This window comes from Anabrus simplex, chromosome 2 (assembly GCF_040414725.1).
Source record: "Anabrus simplex isolate iqAnaSimp1 chromosome 2, ASM4041472v1, whole genome shotgun sequence".
NCBI lineage: Eukaryota > Metazoa > Arthropoda > Insecta > Orthoptera > Tettigoniidae > Anabrus > Anabrus simplex.
The window spans coordinates 122,119,892-122,139,051 of record NC_090266.1 but is presented as its reverse complement, the minus strand read 5'-3'; the positions used below and the strand labels follow the sequence as shown (position 1 = coordinate 122,139,051).

The 19,160-nt window shown below is 39.5% G+C and overlaps 1 protein-coding gene across 3 annotated transcripts in view; it reads left to right on the top strand.

Annotated features, from left to right (window-relative positions):
• KLHL18 (Kelch like family member 18) overlaps positions 1–19,160 on the top strand; it is a 278,350-nt gene that overhangs the window by 115,454 nt on the left and 143,736 nt on the right. For all 3 annotated transcript variants that reach the window (XM_067140348.2, XM_067140347.2, XM_067140349.2), the window contains one exon: positions 5,540–5,676. In XM_067140348.2, coding sequence (XP_066996449.1) covers positions 5,540–5,676 — 137 coding nt within the window. The remainder of the gene's footprint in view (positions 1–5,539; positions 5,677–19,160) is intronic.

The window sequence follows — 19,160 nt, the reverse complement described above, 5'->3', positions numbered from 1 at the left end:
TTTTTTTTTTTTTTTTTTTTCTCTCTCTCTCCCCGGTACCCAGCAACAAGAACCTCATTACTCCGAAAATACTTCTCTTGTCCTACACCAAATTTTCCTTTCAGCCCCTGCAAAATATTTTTTCTGTTGCGTCTGAGAGTGCCTGTTAGGTAAGTACCATTTTCAAATACAGGGTAGCGCACGAAATGTCATACTGGAAATTGTTTATAGAAAAAGGAATATACAACATATTGAATACCAAATGGCGTTACAACAGCTTTGAGACGAACTCGCATGTTCGTGATCACTCTACGACACAAGTCCTCACTCAACCCTCGGAAGAAAGTCACAATGGCCGCTTGCAATTGCTGTACATTTTCTGGTTTATGGCGGTAGATTGTCTCCTTCAAATATCCCCACAGGAAGAAGTTGCAGGGTTTGAGATCGGGGCTATGCGGTGACCAGATTGAACCGCTCTGAAAACGCTCGGGATATCGATGGGACATCACAAGGGGCCCGAAATGTTCATTCGGGAAGTCCAGAACAACATTCGTTGTGTGCAGTTGAGCTCCATTTAGCATTAACCATTGTGTGTCTATTGGTAGTCTTGATGCAAAGAGTTCTGGAAGGAAACTGTTTGTCAATATGTCCAAGTAATGCGCACTATTGACTGTCTCATTGAAAAAGATTGCCCCAATAATTTCATGACTGGAAATTGCAGCCCACACACGCACTTTCACACCATTACTTTCGCAGCCCACACACGCACTTTCACACCATTACTTTCAACCTCGTGCACAATAGCAGGCTGTTCTTTCGCCCAAAGCTGAACATTCTGTTTGTTCACTGCACCATTGAGATAGACGTGTGCCTCATCACTGAACCATGTGTTGTGCAATACGGTATCACCTTCTATAATAGCCCACGCAGCAAACTGTACTCACTGTTGCTTGTCAAGCGCCGTTTGTTTATGACCTGTTGTCATTTTGTATGGAAACACGTCAAGGTCAGGTCAGGTCTGAATTGACTGACGAGAAATGCCCAGCTAAACACATGCAGTTCTGGAGGATTTGGAGGGGCTCCGAGCCACAGCTGCTCTCACAGCAGCAACATTCTCCGGTGAGCAGGCCGCCTTGAGGCGGGGCCGTTTTCTCTCCAGTATGTTGCCTTCTGTTTCAAATTGCTTGGCCAGTCTGTATACCGTCTGCTGGCAAGGAGCCCACCGAGTACGGAAATGAACATGAAACCTTTCCTGGGTCCAAGCTACGCTCTTTCTTTCCGCATAAAACAACACTATCTTCTTCTGTTCACGCGTCAATCTCCCTTTGTCCGCCATGCTGTATAACTGGCAGCCGGTACACATGCGCGACATGTGGTGCTGTCTGTCAGATCACGCATGAAATACGGTTTCTGTTCACGAAAGGACATGGTTGTGAGCCCAGGTTTACACATTTTATAAAACATTTCCGATGTATGACATTTCATGCGCCACCCTGTAGGAATGCTCGTAAAAAAAATTGTCAGTAAAAACTTGGTAGCCTTTCTTCAAATAGTTTCCCATAGTCAGTAATGTATGAACTACTACATGTTCCAAGCCAAACTTCTTAATTTTCTTTTTATCCACATCACTCTTTGCTCCTCTGTAGCAATAAAACCCCAGGCAGTAATTGATAACAGTCACAAATCATCCAAAACTTAATGACGCAACCTATGGTGCTTCTTATTAGGGAGGTACTGCATCAGAGATGAATGGCATGTCGTGCCCAATAACGATTCATCTACACTTAATTGCTGATGAGGTGTGTAGTGAAACTGGAACAGTCTATTGGCATGGTCAACTATTGGCTGAAATCTTGCACATGGATCTTTTTAGGATGGCCAGGTGGAAAGATGATACTATTGTCAATAAGGTGGAAAAATTCCAGAATTAACTGAAATCTATTGTGGGATAACATGGTATCGAACCAAGGAATACGTCTTGAATTAGTCGACCAGTATGAAAGTATAGTTGGCCTTCTTGTAATACCCATTTCCAATAATTCTGCCACAAAGGCTTTCATTTCTGTGACAGTAACATGTCTCCATTGTCGAGCTGTTGAATGGGGCGACAGTAGCTTTAGAGAAGAGAGGAACTGATTTATGTACCTGTTCTTTTCCTTCACAATTAAATTCAAAATATATACAGTAAAGAACAGGTCAAAATACTGCACAGGCTCTTCTTCAGCGGGAGGGGCATGTTTAGGACGGGGTGTTTTGAGATACAGGGGAGAGGGCTCAAACCGGGTGTTATTTCCAACTGAAACTTCACTGAACACTGTATTATGCATATAGGCATTGTCTTCATTAATGCCTGCATCATGGCTTACACAGTCTTCATTTCCGTCACTTTCCGAATCAGCATCACTTGTCACTTTCACTAATGACACTACCACAAGGTTTATTGTAGTGTGGGATGTCACCGCTACACTCACTTCCTGTCTCTGAAATATCACCACCACCATCTTTATTACATGACCCTGATATAGTTACATCTTAATCAGACTCAATATAGTCATCGGCACAGACTCTGTTAATATATTTAGCTAAATCATCATCGCCGGCCCTCGTGGTGTAGGGGTAGCGTGCCTGCCTCTTACCTGGAGGTCCCGGGTTCGATTCCCGGCCAGGTCAGGGATGTTTACCTGGACCTGAGGGCTGGTTTGAGGTCCACTCAGCCTACATGATTAGAATTGAGGAGCTATCTGACGGTGAGATAGTGGCCCGGGTCTCGAAAGCCAAGAATAACGGCCTAGAGGATTTGTCGTGCTGACCACAGAACACCTTGTAATCTGCAGGCCTTCGGGATGAGCAGTGGTCGCTTGGTTGGTAGGCCTAAGCCCTTCAAGGGCTGTAGTGCCATTGGGGGGAGATCATCATCGTTCTGGAACATATAACACATCGCGACAGAGGCCATTTTCATACCCACAGACTTTTACAGTGTACAGAATAGAGATCGCTTTCAAAAAATCATATCTCTGTAAGTAAAGCGATTGGCGTGATAGTTGTGGTAGTGGTAGGTTTGGAAACTACAGGTTCTGAAGAGTCTAGATCACCTGCATTATGGTGCTATCTGTTCGAAAACTAAGAACTACAAGCAAATACATAACTGCTTGCATAAGGAGCGCTATTGCGTTCCTGGCAAGTTTTGCTTGCTTGTCAAGAAACGCTTTTGCGCTTTCTGATATTCTAAGAGTTAAGTAGGCTGCATGTCAGTACCAGTATCTCTACTTATATACCTTATTATTGTTGTTATTATTATTATTATTATTATTATTATTATTATTATTATTATTAGGAGGAACGAAGCTTGTAGTTTTATGTGACAGATAATCTCACTATCATAAAGGCTTTAAAACGCGCAGTTGTGTTTCCCATAACAAGTGCCGTTTGGTAGATATTAACAAAAATGTAAGGAAACGTTGTGAACTGCAATTACAACTAGAATTAGAACATACCTCTTTCTTAGCGAAGTAATTTATTATTTGGAACAAAGCATCTCTTTCCGTACAATGAAAGCAAACGTTTACTTTCTTAAATCACACAAACAAGCATTTGGTAATACCAGACACGAGTTCAAATCGTATCTTGTTTTAAAAGGCGCGGTTCACTACAATCACCTCTATGGATCGGCATCCCCAGACAATAAACAAAAGAACACCGGGAAGATGGCCCGACAAGAAATAAAAAAAAGAAGACAATATATGAAAGATGAGAGGTTGCCATAGTTGTGAGACCGTTAAATGTATCTAACAATGAAAAAGGTAAAATGGAGAGTAAATCTTTAATATAAACAAGCCGAGAACACAAGCAAATAAAGAGAAAAATACGGGTGGTGTTAAATAGACACCTGTAAGATACAGAAAAATAACATATATTCAAACAAGAAGATCCACCCCAACTCACTCGCGCACGGTGTAGAGACCAAATGTGTGCAGGACAAAATGAATATTACTGTCAAGACATGTTACGAGAAAACTTGTACTGCATGATAAATAAGATCACTGGCCCATGAGCCTAATTAACTTACCAGGTCGTAACCCAAGGATCGCCGCATAATAGATAGGCTCATCCGGTCATGATCATGACCTTTATCCAGTATCTACGCTAGATGACATATTCATATTGCCACTCCTAGGGCGAACATGAATTACACAACATTAGCATTAACGCAACACCAACACAACCTCAGCCAGCCATAATCACGAAGAAAACATAGCATAGGGTCTCAATTCAGAACAACAGGCAAACACCCATCATGCACACAGAGCTATTTGGCGTTCCGTTCCCACATATTGAATAATTTGTACAAAAAATAAATGCACACAAGAGAAGCAATTAAAACCTACAGCAAATGGAAATTTAAAAACCTGTAAAACAGAATGTCGGTACACGAGATCAGCATAACTGCGGCAAACCAAAAATCAAACTAAATTTCTTACATCCCGAAGAATAGAACCAGCAGATTCTATATTATCAAAATCAATGACTCAGAGCAGAGTCGCATAGGGTGGGTGATAAATCGATTTGATAAACCACACAAAATCTAGTGCGATCATTTTGTAGTTTAGCATTTCCACCTTACTCGCATCAGACATTGTTGTCTCTCGCAGAGAGCGGAAGGCAAAGAGTGTCACGAGAGAAATGCTTCGTCAGATATTGATGGCATCAGGCGCCATTTGTCAAATACAAGCTCAAGATACGTCATATTTGGGAATATTATAAATTGATACCTTCGAGGCATTGCCGCGAGTGCGACGTCAGAATGGTGCAACACAAGGGCAAACTTGATATGGCACATCTTTAACTATATTACGCCGACATTACATAACTTACGCATTTGGTTTATTTTGCAAAATGTACCTTTGTCCTTCTTGTAAACAATATCTCAACACTACCAATAAAAGTTATTACAATTCGTAGAATTTAGAAAAAAAATTATAGGTATGTAAAGTTAAAAGTCCGTTCCATGTAAACACCAATTGCTACGTTTAAAATGTTATAAAATCGCATACATCAGGCTTACAACAATGAAATTTGTGGAGGTTGTTAAGTATAAGACTTAACCAATTCATCCACAGTGACGGCACACTCCTGGTTTGTTGGAGGCACGTTACTGACGCATTCCTCTTTCACTTTGACATTTATTTTTCATGTCATATTTTATTCATGTTTTACAGCATTCATTTAGGTCCCACTACAACATATCACTTCTTACAATGTGCTGGCTATATCTTATTAAGATGTTCGCATATTATAACATGCATTAAACAACAATTTGTGGAATAGTCCTTCCATCTGAATGTGATGCTTGCATAATATAGTCTGTTTTCTTGTGTAAGATTGGCTTGCTTTACATTACTGATGTACATGTGGCAAGCAGAACGATATTGACCTTTTGGGACAGTGTTAAGTGGGTTGCAGATCTTCATGAATTTAAGGAGTTGATGGACTACTCTGTATAGACCATATGTTATACCAGGAATTCATTATAATATCCAAGTTAATTTTATATTTATTCCAGAGATTTGCTGGACGAAGCAAGAGATTATCATCTGATGCCTGAACGTAGACCATTGTTACAAAGTTTTAGAACCAGACCACGGTGTTGTAATTACATTATTGGCCACATATTTGCTGTTGGAGGACTCACAAAATCAGGTACTGTAAAACATTCACATGGTGATTTCATCTGTTTTGCAGCTTTCTCATTCTTTCTCATACCCCTCTGACACTTAAAAACCTTCTTATTCTGACGTGTTACATTAGCCTAAAAACCTTATTCTGACTTGTAAAATTAACCTTTTAACTTACTTCACAAAATCTTGTTTTTACTCATTAATAAAGAAGCAGTCTACGATAAAGTATGAATTTCTAATTTTGTGTTGTGAATATTGCTTCAGAGATGCTAAGACTAATGCCGTTTGTCGCATATCTCTCTCTCTCTCTCTCTCTCTCTCTCTCTCTCTCTCTCTCTCTCTCTCTCGCCCTCCTTTAGTTTCAGGGATACAGCAGTCATAACAGTCAAGTGACGATATCACGCACACCTATCCCCGCGCGAACTCCATATTTTGTCCACTTGGAAAAGCATTTGCTTGAAGGAAGAGCCACGTGTAGAGGACTATTTTACTTCCCGTTTAATTTGAAGCTAAACATTGATTATCTTTGTGTAGTCCAAATTGTCAATACTGGATCCCTTGAGATCTAAGTTAAGCAACATTGGGCATGGTCAGGAGTTGGATGGGTTGCCACGCACTGTTGGTGGGTGGTAAGGGAATGGAAGAGCGGAAAGGAACTGACCACCCTACCGCACGTAAACTCCGGCTCAGGAACACCTCTGCAGAGGTTCGGACCTGCCTTCGGGCAGAATAACCCTTACCTTACCTAAATTGTCAATATTTAAAATATTCAAGAGGTGGATATTTAAATTGACAAGATTTATTTCTTGTGTGTGTAAGATTGCTCGTCCACTGGAAGCGACTACACGCGATAACGGGATGAGGCGACTAAAGGCGACTTTAATTCATGCGACTACTCGTGACTGGGGTCGTCCACTGCGGGCGAATTTGTGTGGCTGTCAGTTGGCATCTGTACTCCATACAGGTCTGTGTGTGTTTCAGTAGTAGATGTTGTCAAGTTATTAAACGTATTAAATATTCTGCGAGATGGATGATGAGGATTTAGTTTACATTCTAGAGTTTCCCTACCTGACGAGGCGTCAGTGGGAAAATCGCAAAAGAAGACATCGGTGCTGGGTAAACCCAATAGTAGCCAAAAGGAAGCCAACGGGAGAATTCCTTCATCTGCACAATGATTTGGACAAAGCCCCCCAGAAGTTTTTTATTATCGGATGCGTCCAGAAATGTTTCACTAAATTTTGAATGCAATAGAGCCAAACATAACCAAAACTTCAAACTTGAGGGGGATAATAACACCTCTGGAACATTTAACTGTACCTCTAAAGTATGAATAGTTATTAAAAAATGTTGATATTTATTTATTTTTATTTTATAATTTTATATTTACAGTGAAACTCGGTTAAGAAGTTCCCGCATAAGAAGTGTGATATTCTTGGTCCCTTGATCATTTGCATTAAGATTAAGTGTTCTGTTGTAAACATATTTCCCAGTTAAACAGTTCATATTTTAGAGCCCCTTGAGATAGAAAACGTCCGCTCACAGCAGCCCATGGTTAGAACCCTCCAGTCTCCGCGCAAGTTGAACCCTGTGTTCAACCGTTCACACGCTTGCGGTGTGTCTTGGAAAATGTCCGGGCTTGCCAAGGCCAACAACACGGACACCAAATGCTCACTCCCACCGTGTGTAATCGAATCAAACCCATCAGTAGAAATTTCCACTCCACCGTTCCATCTAGCGGAATAGAATCGAACGGGATTCTACGCGGGAAACATAAGGCACGCAATGGATGGTTTGATAAAACATTAATGCAGTGAGTTGCATGCCGCGACAGGGTGAAGTCATTGATCGAGCTGGACTAAACATTATTTAAAAACAGTAAAATGTATTTGACAACAACATTACTGTTTTTTAGGAATACATGTGCGACAAACCTATCAAATGCCACTTAGAAAATTATAATAAACACTTAGAGATCGTACATTCCAACCAGTGCCAATTATTGTACTGATATACCATACTGTATGAGGACTCCAACATCATATGGTTCTGAAATAAGGTCAACAATAATTGCAAAATAAACTAAATACCGTAGAGGCCTAATCTACCACAAAATTGATATTCTAACCTGTTTGATTTTTCATTCCCTTGCTTATTTCCTTCCAGGCATTCTTTTACGTTGTTGTTGCAATAACACGTCTTGTGGGTCTTGTCGTATAGGAAATTACATTTTTGAACTAAACTGGTAAGATTTTCCGTGTCCATTATTAGTGAGGTGAACAAAGACAACTTCCCGACTCTATGCGGGAAACAGCCAACTTGCCAGCTGATACACATGCCACCAAACAGCCGGCCAAAATATCCCGATCATCTACAAAGTTGAACGAATGTTGATAACTAACTGCGTGTTGGTGGAGGCACACACAGGCGTTGCAATTCCACGTGCTAGCATAAAATTGAAAGTTATTTTTATTTTTACCTTCATACGAGCTTGATATTGTATTATGCTGTCACTTGTAATTACAGTAGAACCTCGATAATTCGAAATCGGTTAATTCATAATCCCGCCTAATTCGAAGAAGCTCTCGTTCCCGGAAACATGAGATATAGTTTTGCATGTTATTTCAATTGTTTAATTCGAAATACGGATAATTCGTAATTCGAAGTACAATGTCGGCCCCATTACCGAAATTCAGACTTTTAATTCGAAACTGCCTTTACATTTTAAAACAATAGTATGTTGCAGAGTAATTTCAACTCGAAATTTATGCGCTCCGCGTCATAATAGAACGCACGTTCCGGAACGTGGAGGGGTAGCTTTCCGCACTTACACTCACTTCGGTGGGTCTACAGTGCGCTTCATGATTGCTAAGTTGAATGAAATCGGAATTCTTTTGTGGTCAACCTTTTAAGGAACGCCGTAATATCACACAACAGGCAGTGTGCGGGAAAACAGAATCCGCGAACACTGGCGATGCCGACAGTTGACGAAAAAACGTGGCAAATATAATAAATTCGTAGGCACCGAACAATATTGTCATTGCCGGTGAAACTGCATTGCTTTATTTTAATGCGAGCCCAAATGGTCTAATGGTTTTAAAGGTGAATTGCCAGCCGGGAAATTGTACAGTGTGAGGGATGGGGGTCATAGTAGTGCGTTGCAATGCACATGGAAGCGAGATACTTTATCCCCTCGTCATAGGAAACTTCGATAAGCCACGATGTTTTAACGTCGGGCACTTTCCATGCCAGTACAAAGCATGTAAAATAAAAATGCAAACAGTAAAGAAATCCAAAAAATAATGCATTTGCACAGGGGAACCGGCATAATTTATCCTCGTCTTTGAATTGTGCGATTTTTTTCTGTAGTTGCGTGAGGTTATGTTTGTCAGTGATTTATCCAAATGCATTATTTGAACATTGTAAATGCACCTTGTTGGATACATTTCGGAAATAGTTTTTCCATGGCATTAGAAAGGTTTAAACTGTGAATCGAGGTGATTGCATGTATTAATGGGTCTTACAATACTTCGTGACACGGCAAGTGATTACATTTCTGAAGTACGAGAGAAGTGCCATGGCGGGAAATCGTACAAGGATAGAGTCATAGGAAAGTTCGATTTTAAGGGCATCGGGTACTTTCTGTGTAAAATGCATACAGTATAGTAATCCAATTAATAAAGCACTTGTACATGGGAGCGAGCATAGATTTCTCCTCGTCTTTGAATCGGGCTTTTTCTTCTTTCTTTCGTTGCGTGAGGTTATGTTTACCAGTGAGATATCCGAGTGCATTATTTGAATACTGTAAATGCACCTTCTTGGATTCATTTTTGAAATAGTTCTTTTTTCATGGCATTTGAAAGGTATAAACTGTGAATCAAGGTTAACTGCATGCAGTAACGGGCCTTTTGTAACGCGGCAAGGGTTGGTACTTTTGAATTGCGAATTGGCGGTTAATTCGAAATCACGTAATTCGAAGTCCGATTTTTGAGTCCCAACGACTTCGAATTAACGAGGTTTTACTGTATTACATCGTATTATTAGAACGTAGCACAAGGATGAGGAGGCATGAAATAAAATTCTTGCGGGTAAAGAAACTGTTTACGTTTAGATGTGCTAGTGTTGCTACTGTGCCTTTATCACTCCCACGTAATACCCCAGATAGTTTTCCATGCACTAATTTCTGCAACTTCGAACCTGTGCTTCTTTGGCTTTCCAGTACGCTATTTAATAGTATCACTAGTCGTTTGCTAAGTTGGACACAGCCGGTGACAGTCTTCAGGTTTATCGTACGTTCGCGAGGCACATTTCTATTTCTTTCTTTCTCAAACAGGTTCATTCCTAAACCGCCAACACCAGTACGAAGTCTTACGGCTTAAATTATGACCAAACAAATAATTAGAGAAGTACTACGTCCGCAGGTGACATCCATGTGAATGCAAAGAGCACTAACTCCAAGATATACCACTCGGTCTCTTATTCGTGCCATCAGGCCAATCGAAACTGTCACAATATATACAATGGTTGGTCATTGTATGTTGATTAAGAAAGTGATAGGAGAGAGAAGGACAAACATGAAAACACAAAGCAGCAAGAAAACAAACTCCACTTTACACACACTGTCATATTCACGTAAGTGCTCTGTCCTTATTTATCCCTATTCTTGATCCATTTTTTACAAGTAAGGTGCCTGACCTCACCCACTCAGGAATATGTGGAATTGTGAACAAATATTGTAAACAGAATACAATAATGATTCAAGAAGCCATAATTTTTCAATGGCTCTAGTGATAGGTAATATTCAACAGTAGCTCCATGGAATCCTCCTGATAGATATGCAAGCTTCCAAATTCTCACTACGTACTGTTGTCTGGAAAAAAGCCAGGGTCACGCAGTGCACAAAACTTCACAATATTTCCTTGAAATGGTTACGCGTTCAGGTCATGATATGGTTCACGAGCAATATCTCGTATCCCACAATGCTCTTCCGATGTATTATCCTCCTGATGATTGGTTATGCCTCCCAGCACACATGGATATGCAATCCATCATTACAACGTTTGTTGTGTTAAGTTTCCTGTGCTAATGTAATGGAAAATGAACCTTAAATGCATTATACTGTAGGAGTGCGAAAATACTTCATGAACATACACATTCCTACAGTATGGTACTATAAGGTTAATTTTCCTGTACTTGCATGGGAAAATGAATGCAACACATATTGTTCTGATGGACTGCATATCCATGTGTGGCTGGGAGGGATGACCAGTCTTAAGGAAAATAATGGCTAGGAAGAGCATTGTGATATATAGGCCCTACAAGGTATTGCTCGCGCACTGTTGATATTGTTAATGTAATCGCATGGTAAGTGTCTTGAGCTTTAAAGTTGTGGAAATGTGTAATCCATAGGTTGTAGTAAATATTTTAGGAAAGATGAAACAAGACTTCTCACAGCTAGGAAATTGTCTGATAACAAGTAGTAACAACAGAAGTACTGCATAAGAATTGTACACAATTATGCAAATGTCTGTTACTGATAGCACTCTGATCTTCAAAATGGATTTGTTTTGCGAGATCATCCTACTGTAGCACAACAAAACGAGGATTAAGTGGACGTGTCAATTATGTGTCTGCAAAATTGGTGCAGAATATTTTCCTTTCTGTAAAAGTAGAGAAAATAAATATTTCTGCAGCAGCCAGGAAATATAAATTACAAATGACTTGGTCGTTACAATATTACCCATGGTGGAAAGGGTGGATCTCGAACTATGACATTGTGCTCGCTCATACAGAATCGTGCCGTTCCAATATTGGCATATATATGAACATGCACACAAGGAAGATTACATTTTTTATGTCAGATATCAAAGCTTACTGTCCAAATGTGGTTTTATTTAAGTGTCAGTATAAAACATCTTCATGAAAGGTAATACATTTCATAACAAGACATGAAGTCATTGAAAAGGAGGCCCTTTAAGAAAGAGCCTAAGCTTTGGCCAAGAAACTGGGGAATACATTAAAGTTAGTGACTTTGAAGATTGCATGGTATTTAATACCTATCAGACTTAAGAATATGAAATGGCTGGAATGTGAACTTAACATGGATAGACAATAAGCCAAAAGAAACTCTGGTATACAGATCATTTGAAACTTGTATGCGTACATACAGTATATTGTTCTGATTCTGTTATCATCAGGAGGTAAATTTAATTTTGAAAGCTACATACCGTATTTCACGGCATAATCGTCGCCACTGCGTAATCGTCGCATCCTTTATTTTCAATACAAAAATCGGACTTTAAACCTTTAATTACATAATCGTCGCACGTCCAAATTTTGTTCACTAATCTGGTTAAATGGTAAATGGAACTGCAACGTAAGTTGCATATGAATGCGCAATTTAAATACGTGTATGGTTTATGGGCAATTTGGCAACACAGTCACGTTTGCGACATGTTGCACAATGTATAAATAAATAATACCGGTATATGTACGACGCATGGGTTACTGGTAGACTATCGGCAGTTTGACAACGTGGTCGCGAGACAGTGTACTATTTATTCACCACCTACATATTATGAGTTCCCATTTGAAATACGTAAGGCTGTAAGTTATCGCTTATCGGCAACGTCGCCAGGAAATACCGGCTAGGTAGGTTGAATGGACCTCGAACCAGCCCTCAGATACAGGTAAAATTCCCTGACCCGGCCGTGAATTGAACCCGAGGCCTCCGTGTAAGAGGCAAGCACGCTACCCCTACACCATGGGGCTGGCTCCTGTGTTATTGCGCACGAAGTGAAATCCAAGACGATAACGCAGATTTCCACGGAATTATTCAGCCGAATTATTTGCGATGTCTCAGTTGTCATCGCTAGACTCTTATCTTACTACTACCGGGCGAGTTGGCCGTGCGCGTAGAGGCGCGCGGCTGTGAGCTTGCATCCGGGAGATAGTAGGTTCGAATCCCACTATCGGCAGCCCTGAAAATGGTTTTCCGTGGTTTCCCATTTTCGCGCCAGGCAAATGCTGGGGCTGAACCTTAATTAAGGCCACGGCCGCTTCCTTCCAACTCCTAGGCCTTTCCTATCCCATCGTCGCCATAAGACCTATCTGTGTCGGTGCGACGTAAAGCCCCTAGCAAAAAAAAAAATATCTTACTACTACGTCTTAAGTGTCCGGGCATGGGATGAAAACTTTTATCCAAGCAGTCAAGATAATTATTATCCAGTGCTATTAAAGTTTTATTTTATAAACTCGTCAGTAATGTAATGTAAAATCATCAATAACTGGGAAGAAATATTAACCTAATTACCGTATGTTTAAAAGAAATTGAAAAAAATGAATGTTTGTTACTGACGTCTCGGAATACAGTCAACTAGACAGTAGATCTACACCGCGCTAGGTAGAGCTCCGGTTTGCGAGCTTTGCGCAAGCGCAGTAGTGTGTCGCAACCAACGAGCTAAACTGATAAATTGTTGCATGATTCCTTGCTGCCTAACAGTATTGGCTGCTCTGGAATGGACAGATCACAGATGCATTTATTTGTTTCAGATTTACGTGATTACTGTAGACATGTGTGCGTGAGAATTTAAGTTTTTAATTTGTGTTTTGGGTTTTTGCAGAAATAATTTGTTTTAATAGTGAACAATTACGGAAAGTCATTTATATCGCAAAACATTAACGTGTGAAGCATTTATAAGCGATTATGGGTAAATATAGAAACTATTCTGCGGGCTTCAAGCTAAGCGTAATTGCCTTCGCTGAACAGCACGGGAACAGAGCTGCAGAAAGAAAATTTTCTGTGAGTGAAAAGTTGGTGCGTGACTGGCGGAAAGTAAAAAACATGCTAAAAAGCACAAACCCTTCTAGACGTGCGTTTAGAGGTCCTAAAACAGGGAAGTTTCCTATAATTGACGAAGAAGTGTTTAGGTACGTCAGTGAAATACGTAACAATGGCTGCAGTGTATCATATGAAATGTTACAAATTAAGGGACAGGAGGTAGCGCGCAAACACAACATACCGGTAACTCAGTTTAAGGCGACTCGTGGGTGGATTAAGGGGTTCATGCGACGACACAATCTGTCAGTGCGAAGGAGAACAACACTAAGCCAAAAGTCGCCTGCTGATTACACGGACAAGATTGTAAATTTTCACCGATTTGTCATACGTTTGCGCAAGGAAACTTCGTACTTGCTTTCTCAAATCGGTAATGCCGATCAGACTCCAATCTTTTTTGATATGCCTCGCAACAGCACTATTGCGCTAAAAGGATTACGGAGTGTATTAATGAAGACCAGCAGTAGTGAGAAGTTGCGATGCACGGCAATGCTAGCCATTACAGCTGACGGGAGAAAGTTGCCGCCTTACATCATTTTCAAGAGGAAAACGATGCCTAAGAATATACAGTTTCCCCGTGGAATTCATGTAAGAGTGCAACCAAAGGGTTGGATGGACGTAGAACTCATGCTGGACTGGGTTAAAACTGTGTGGAATAGTAGACCTGGTGCACTACTAAAACAACCAGCTCTGCTTGTTTTAGATAGTTTCCGAGGTCACCTCGTGAACGAAGTGAAGCAAATTCTCACTACAAATAAGACACGACAGATAGTCATTCCTGGTGGCCTAACATCTGCTTTGCAGCCACTAGACGTATGTGTTAATAAACCCTTTGAAGACCACTTACGTCGATTTTACAACGAGTGGATGATGAGCGGCGATCAGCAATTGACGCCCGCCGGAAATATCAGGCATCCACCCTTGGACTTGTTATGCTCGTGGGTGAAGAAGAGTTGGGATCTTATACCACCTGAACTAGTCTCCAAGAGCTTCAAAAGGACTGGGATTTCGAATGCACTAGACGGTTCCGAAGATGATGCAGTGTGGCAGGGAGACGAAGAATCTGATACTGGTATTAACAGAGGCGAGGACGGCGCATCAGATAGCGAAACCTGCGATAGCGACACCGAAGATTTGGAATAAATTGCGTACCGGTAAGTCCGCATTTCACAACAAAGCGATAATTTTTTGCAAGTGTAATATTTTAACTTTAATACTCAAATTAATGACAAATTAACTTAATATGTTCATTTTTATTTTCAGGTTGGAAAAACGTTCGCCGAATTGTTGCGAAAAATTATGAATTTTGTTTTAGACTATTTTAATTATTTTGATGCATAAACGCGAGTATTACGTGCATCTTAAATTTGTATCAAATACAATTTAGTTATAAATACATTTTTTGAGTAATACAAATACTGGTATTAAATATTCATCGTATAATGGTCGCACCCTACAATTTTTTTCGAAAATTTTGGTATAAAAAGTGCGACGATTATGTCGTGAAATACGGTATATGTTTTGGAGAAACCAAGGGACTGTTTTGAACATGTCACATAATGATGTTTACTACTATACCCTAAAAATAATACAGTAAAATCTCATTAGCACGTCTTCAAGGGGATAAGTAATGTAAATGTCACACACAAGAAAACATGCTGGAAAAAAAAAAGAGGCAAACTTTACCATTTATTGTATCTTTGGGCTGGTGGGATGATTAAAAAGTTTTCACAGATTTAACTATTCTTCATCCTTTCCCTTTTCCAGATTATCTCTGGGTAGGATAGTGTACCAAAGCCCTCCAACATGATCCATCTTTCCACCCCTCCTGTTCTAACTCTAAACCGTTGTCGACTGCTCTACCTAGGTAGCTATAATACAGTCCATTACAGAGCTCCTTCACCTCATTCTATGCTATCTCCTATACGCTGAATATTTTGTCTTCTAAATTGACATTTTGACTGATTTTGGCTCTGTCTGGTGGTTGTGTGCAGAAACGCAGGCATCCAACCAATCCCAAGCTGCCATTACATATATCAGTAGAGCGTGATCTCGAAAACTAGTTGGCAGCTGTATTTTGTTCATTCACCACGTGGTTAAGCTATCTCGCTCAGTGTGTATGGTATTCTGAACGGTTTGAATTTTCTTCAGTGATTTGTGTTTTCATAATGTCACTTCTAGTCTTTCTCTCTAGTATAGCGTAGGTTACAGTTTAGCATAGCATAAGTTAGTACCATAGCATATAGATTTTAATAGTTCAGAGTAACTGTAGTTTTATTTACATCCAAATGTGTGGTTGGTGTATGTAGATCGTCCATACATACCCTGTCTCAGTGTAGTACAGGAAAAACAAGTTTCAAGAAAGTGCAGGAGATCAGTAGAGAGTTCCCTTTGTAGGCCATCACCTCCTTCCTGTGCCATCTCGAAGGGCAACGTGGTCCAGACACTTGCACGAGATCGGGCATAAGCAAATAGGTTATGGGAGCGGTCAGGTGCAGAGGGGCATCCTGTTGGGAGTGTTGTTGCTGTGTGGCGTTGAGGTAAAGAGTGATGTAGATGTTGATTCCCATAGGGAATCGGAAATAATTGTTCGGAATGAGTAAATTTATAATACTAATATAAATGGTCCATTATTGGACATTATAAATTTTCCAGCTAACTCATTCCTGGTTGCCAGCGTTTCGCTCCCGTGTGCTAGGCTGGGCTCATCAGTTGGTACCTAGCACACCTACCAAGACGCTGGATAGTGCATACCGTGGAGGCCACTGCATAGGCTAATTCTAGCCACCGGCAGTGCCAATGCACTATGAGAGACATTGTCTCATTATCAAAAATTGATGCCTGCTTGGCCATCAGATGATGTAGATGTTGATTCCCATAGGGAATCAGAAATAATTGTTCCGAATGAGTAAATTTATAATACCAATATAAATGGACCATTTATAGAGGTAAAGAGTGTAGATTTCACCGCTCGAAGGCACGTTTTCACAAGGTGATTACACTTGAAATTGATTAAAATCGAGGTTGCCCGTGCCAAAAAGCATTTGATTTATTTGAGATTTTGAACTTGATATGTTCTTTCTTTGGGTAGACCTTAGAAACTTAGGTATTATACTGCACTCCAAACATTCTTTCAAAAACCATATATCTTTAGCAATCTTACTTTAACCTTGAGGTTAATATATATGTTTGTCTTGGTTTTTGCCTGGTTGGCTATCACATTACATGTAACCAATCTCATGATTAGACCCGTATTGAATTTGCTATAATATGCTTGCAATATTGTGATTTTTTTATATCCCACCTTTTCAATACAATTGGTTTTATGTTGTTAGATCATAATGCTACAACACTGTTTTATAGGGACATGTATCGCTTGAATTTCAAGCATCCTCAGCCTACAAAATCATCTCAAGGTTAAGACCTGTCGTATTTGATTAGTTTTGACAAATTTGTGCTTAATTATAATTCTAACAATAAAGTAATTAAATATATAAACATAGGAATTTATGAACACATTAGTAGTTCAACAATATGAATGACTATACTAAAATTGGAATAACATTAATTCTAAAGATATTGACATCCAACACACAGTGTCTTCAAATGTTGAAAGTCTGGCTAAAATTGTTTTCTCAAAGTTCTAGTTTATTAAAAACATTTGTAATTTGACTTCTTTGTTAAAACTTGATTCGTAATTATAGTTAAAACTTATTGGTGTCTTAAGATTAAAATCTTGGATCCGTTTGGAATTCAGCTTATTTTAATTTTGAGGCTTGCTACTGTATTTAATAGTTTTGGGCAGTAAAATGTTGAATTAGTTAGTTTCATCGAACTAGTCTTGTTATTACGATCAGATTTTCCGTTGGTAGTAGTTTGTATTTATGAGGTATTTAGTCAAAAGGGACGTCAATCTAAAATCTTGAGGAGTTAATGTGTTTCTTTCATAATATTTGAATGATGGTGCGTCTGTAACAAAGGAAATTTACGTGAATAATGTTGTGTGTTATTGTGCTTTTACAGTGATCTGATGGTATGTAGTCACTTACCCCTTTGACTGCTACTACGAAACCTTGTGGACTTTGTTACATTACGGTGACTGTTATCTGTTGTGGTTCTACTCCTTGTGTTATACGCATGGAAAAGCTGTTGTGAAGGACGGGTAGGGGATTTTGGGGGAAGAAATATTAGGCAGGGTGTTAGACACTGGCGTATCATGTGGTGAGGAGTCCTTATCTGTTGTCGGGGTGGAGGTAGGGGAGGAGACTGTAGGAGGGGCGTTGGGCTTTGGCATGTTGTATGGAGGGGAATCTTTGTGTTGTCGAAGTAGTTTCTGTGGTGGGAGTTTTCAGGTTAAGTATCTTAAAGAATTTACTATTATCTGATTAGAAAGTTTGTAATAATATTGGCAATTGCTCTATTAACGGACTTTTTATATTGATCGCGTCATTCGGGTTTTTTCCCTTATTGAAATATTGGTCCAAATAAATATATATATTTTCAAACTCCGTCATTAGCTTCTCCTTTTCAATCCTTTTGATTATTGTGAGGTCTTTGTCTATTGAGGTATATTGATGGCCGGTTTCTTTCATATGGTTACTCATTGCGGAATATTTATTATGTTTTAAGGCGTTAAAGTGTTCCATGTATCTAGTAAGGAAGCTGCGGCCAGTTTGGCCAACATATGAAAATTTACACTGTGCGAATGTTAGTCTGTATATTCTGGAGCCTTGAAATTTGTTATTGTGTGAGTTTACTATGTTATGATTAAAGAATAACTTTTTATTGGTGTTGTGTGTTTTGAAGGTTATCTGCATATCCCGTTTTTTCAGTGGGTTTGCTATTTGATGAATCGTTGGACTGGTGTAAGTAAAAGTTGTGTAATTTGATTTTTTATTCTTTTCTGGTGCGAGATTTGTGGCTAATTTGAGTTTTACTTTATTGATGATTCGATTTACCATTTCTATTTTGTATCCATTGACTAGTGCTAGTTCTTTAATAAATTTTATTTCCTTCGTGAAATTCGTGGGTGATAAGGGTATTTTGTGAGCTCTGTAGACCATACTAAAAAAGGTTGCCTGTTTGTGGGATTTCGGGTGGAGAGAATCATTTCTTATTGTTATTGAAGTGTGTGTCGGCTTTCTGAATATTTGAAAATCGAATTTAGAATTTAAGCGTGTTACGGTAACGTTCAGGAAATTTTATGAATTGTCTTTTTTGTCTTCTTCAGTAAATTTTATGTAACTGTCAATATTATTTAAGAAATCTAAGATTTTTTTCGCTATTATTTTTCCGGTTATCTATTATTACGAACGTATCGTCTACAAATCTTAGCCAAAGGCAGAGTCCTTCCATATTCGGTTTAGTTATTCTATGTTCCATGTTGTCCATATAAATATCTGCTAAAGGTGGGCCGGCGTAAGGTTGCACATGACAGCTACGCAAAATGTTGGTCACACTGCAGTGGCGCACGAAGCGATGTTGCCGCCATAGCAACAGCTGATTGCACGACACGTAAGATTTTAGAAACATGAGAGAAATGTTTTTAATGCCATCGCGACGATACACGATACAAATGAAATCGGCCGACAACAATCGCACTTTCAAGACACCAATTAAGTTTACAATGAAATATATCACACAAAATGATACGAGATAAATCTACTACGAAG